General features: G+C 51.8%; 1 protein-coding gene across 1 annotated transcript in view; it reads left to right on the top strand.

The window, feature by feature from the left end:
* ATP9A (ATPase phospholipid transporting 9A) overlaps positions 1-2,882 on the top strand; it is a 134,798-nt gene that overhangs the window by 92,886 nt on the left and 39,030 nt on the right. The window contains exon 15 of the mRNA XM_007446366.1: positions 1,879-2,040. Coding sequence (XP_007446428.1) covers positions 1,879-2,040 — 162 coding nt within the window. The remainder of the gene's footprint in view (positions 1-1,878; positions 2,041-2,882) is intronic.

Here is a 2,882-nt window from a genome sequence, read left to right on the forward strand (position 1 = left end):
TTTCTAACGGACAGTGAGTCAGGGGTGACCGGGCACACCCACTAAGGATGCGCTGATGTGTGTGCACCCATGTTTAGAGAACAGGCATTTAGATGGCCCGGGATTGGCACTTTCCCTTGGGCTACTTGGGTCAGCTAGACGCAGGATTCGATCTCATCTCAGCCCATGGTAGCTGCCCGCTGAGAGCAGCTCACCTGGCCTCTCTGACTCTGTTTCTTCATCGGTCGGGTAGAGCTGCTTGGTACTTCCTGCCTCCATGGGCTGTGCTGACAAGTAAACACGATGACTTTGTGGTTCGTACGCTGTAGGCTCTTCGTACTTACCCCTGTCTCCCGCCCCACCATGGCGCGGCCCCCTTCCTGTGGCAGTGGCGGTGAGGGCTTGGTGGTCTCCCCTCCCCAGCTCCCCCCTTTGTCCCCGCCTTTTCCACTCCTGTTTCCTTCTTTCCCTGAAGACCCCAGATCAGATTCATCTGTAGACGTGTTTTATTTTCTTCATGGGCGTTTAAAACGTGCAGCTTAATGGCTTACATTGAAAAGTTAGAGATCTCAGGGACAAGGTCAGATTTCTGGTTTTTCTTGAGAAACTGGAAGCTCTGGCCACCCTGGGTCCACATTCCCGCGGGGCAGCCTCCTTCAGAGGGAGCACTGGCTCCTGCCTGCCGCAGTTCCCACTGGTCTGGCCCCTGTCTTGGAATTTGCGTCCTCCATGCCTTTGACTGGAAGTGAAGCAAACCTTGCTCGGACTGTGAGAAGATTCCAGCTGGTGACAGAACCGTGGCCCTAGGAAGTGTAGCAGGTGGTGGAGGGCTTGGCTGTGAACCAGGTAGATCCAGGTTCCTGCCTAGCTGGCCGTTGCCCCGGAGCATCACCTCAGGCAACTTAATGAGCTTCCGCAAGCCTCAGTTTCCTCATCTGTACAGACCAGCGTTCTCCCCGTCAGTACTGCCTGCCATGTGGGATGGGGTGATTCTTTGTCATGGGGGCTGTCCTGTGCGTTGTAGGATGTTTAGCAGAATCCCTGGCCTCCACCCACGAGATGCCAGTAGAAAATATCCACCCCCTCCTCAGTTGTGACAGCCAAAACTGTCCCCAGACGTTGCCATGTGCCCCTTGGGGGGCAGAGCCGCCCAGTCGAGAACTGCTGTAGATCCCCTCCTGGTTGAGTGTGTGTGAGTTTAACAGGGAGCCTGGAGGTGAGTCGCCCCACCCCGGCGTCGTGCTCCTGGCTTCCCCAAGTTTGTGGTTTGCCTGGTGCAGCTCCTTCCAGACGTGATCTCTGGTTGTGCTGATCCTTGAGCCTGTGCGGTTCTCTCTGCCACGGCTCTGGCGCGTGGCCTGCTTTAGGGCCCAGGAGAGAGGGCAGCTGTGAGCGCGGAGCCCCCGCAGGCCTAGAGGGGCGGGGGGGGGGGGGCCTAGAGCTCTGACCCTATTGGTCTGGGGGTGGGGCCTGGATATTTGATTTTTTAAATCCCCAGGTGATTTGGGTTGTGTGTCCAGGGTTTAGCTCCCTGGCTCAAGGGAGCCTTCGGTGTGTGTTGATGATGCCCTGGGGCTGGTTCTTGAGCCACTCAAGGCCATTCCTGTACCTTTCCTAGCTCAGGATGAGTTTGGGTGCAGCAGGGCCAGAAGCCAGCTTAGATGTGGCCCAAGGCAATGAAGCGAGGGTGCCCTCCAGCTAGGGAAGGCGTGGCTGGCAGGGAGGGGGGGGGGGGGGGGGGCGGGGCTGTCACCGGCCAGCACGACCCCCCCCAGGGATGCAGGCCCTGCTCAGCCTCACCTGTCTCTGCTCCCCCCGTCCACCTTTATGTTCATTTGCTTGACCTGTGAACCAGGATCCTCGGCTGTGTATCTGACCTTCGACACTTGTCACATTTAGGTGGCCCTGGTGCAGTGGACCGAAAGTGTGGGCTTAACACTGGTGGGCCGTGACCAGTCTTCCATGCAGCTGAGGACCCCTGGTGACCAGATCCTGAACTTCACCATCTTGCAGATCTTCCCTTTCACCTACGAGAGCAAACGCATGGGCATCATCGTGAGGGTGAGTTGTCTTTTATTTATAATTTAAAATCGTCAAAAAAAACAAAAACAAAAAACCTGCCTAAGTCTGCTGTGTATGTCCCTGTGGCTGGACATTCTTCCTTACCCCTTTCTTTATTGTATTATTGCCTGTCGTTCAGACTAACAAGAGGATATATTTCCCTCAGAAGAAAGAGAATTAGTTCATCAGTTGGACAGATCTCGGATAGCTGCTCAGCTTTTGGTTAACCCACTTCCAGAGTGAAAGGTCTAATGAGTGTAGATTGAGCATTTCTTGGTAATAATACATTTCTCACTGTATACTCTTTCGTTTAATTAAATGTTATTTTCTATTGAGGTGACATTCACATGACATAAATGAATCCTTTAAATGTGTAATTCATTGGCATTTAGTACATTCACAGTGTCTTGCATCCACCACTTTCCTCAAGTTTTGAAACATTGGCATCACTGCAAAAGGGAACCTTGTATCCGTTAAGCGGTCACTCTCCATACCTTCTTCCCCGTAGGCCCTGGAAGCCTCCCGTCTCCCTTCTGTCTCTAGGATTTACCTATTGTGGATATTTCATATAAATGGAACTATACAATGTGTGACCTTCTGTATCTGGCTCCTTTCACTTAGCATAACGTTTTAGAGATTCATCCACGTTGTAGCATGTATACATACTTCATTCCTTTTTATGACTGAGGTGTATTTCATGTGGATTATCCATTCATCCATCAGTGGACATTTGGGTTGTTTCCACCTTTTGGCTATTGTGAATAGTGTTGCTGTGAACATTCGTGTATAAGGATTTGAGCATCTGTTCTCAGTTCTTTTTTTTTTTTTTTTTTTTTTTGTTT

This window comes from Lipotes vexillifer, unplaced genomic scaffold (assembly GCF_000442215.2).
Source record: "Lipotes vexillifer unplaced genomic scaffold, Lipotes_vexillifer_v1.1 scaffold251, whole genome shotgun sequence".
NCBI classification, from domain to species: domain Eukaryota; kingdom Metazoa; phylum Chordata; class Mammalia; order Artiodactyla; family Lipotidae; genus Lipotes; species Lipotes vexillifer.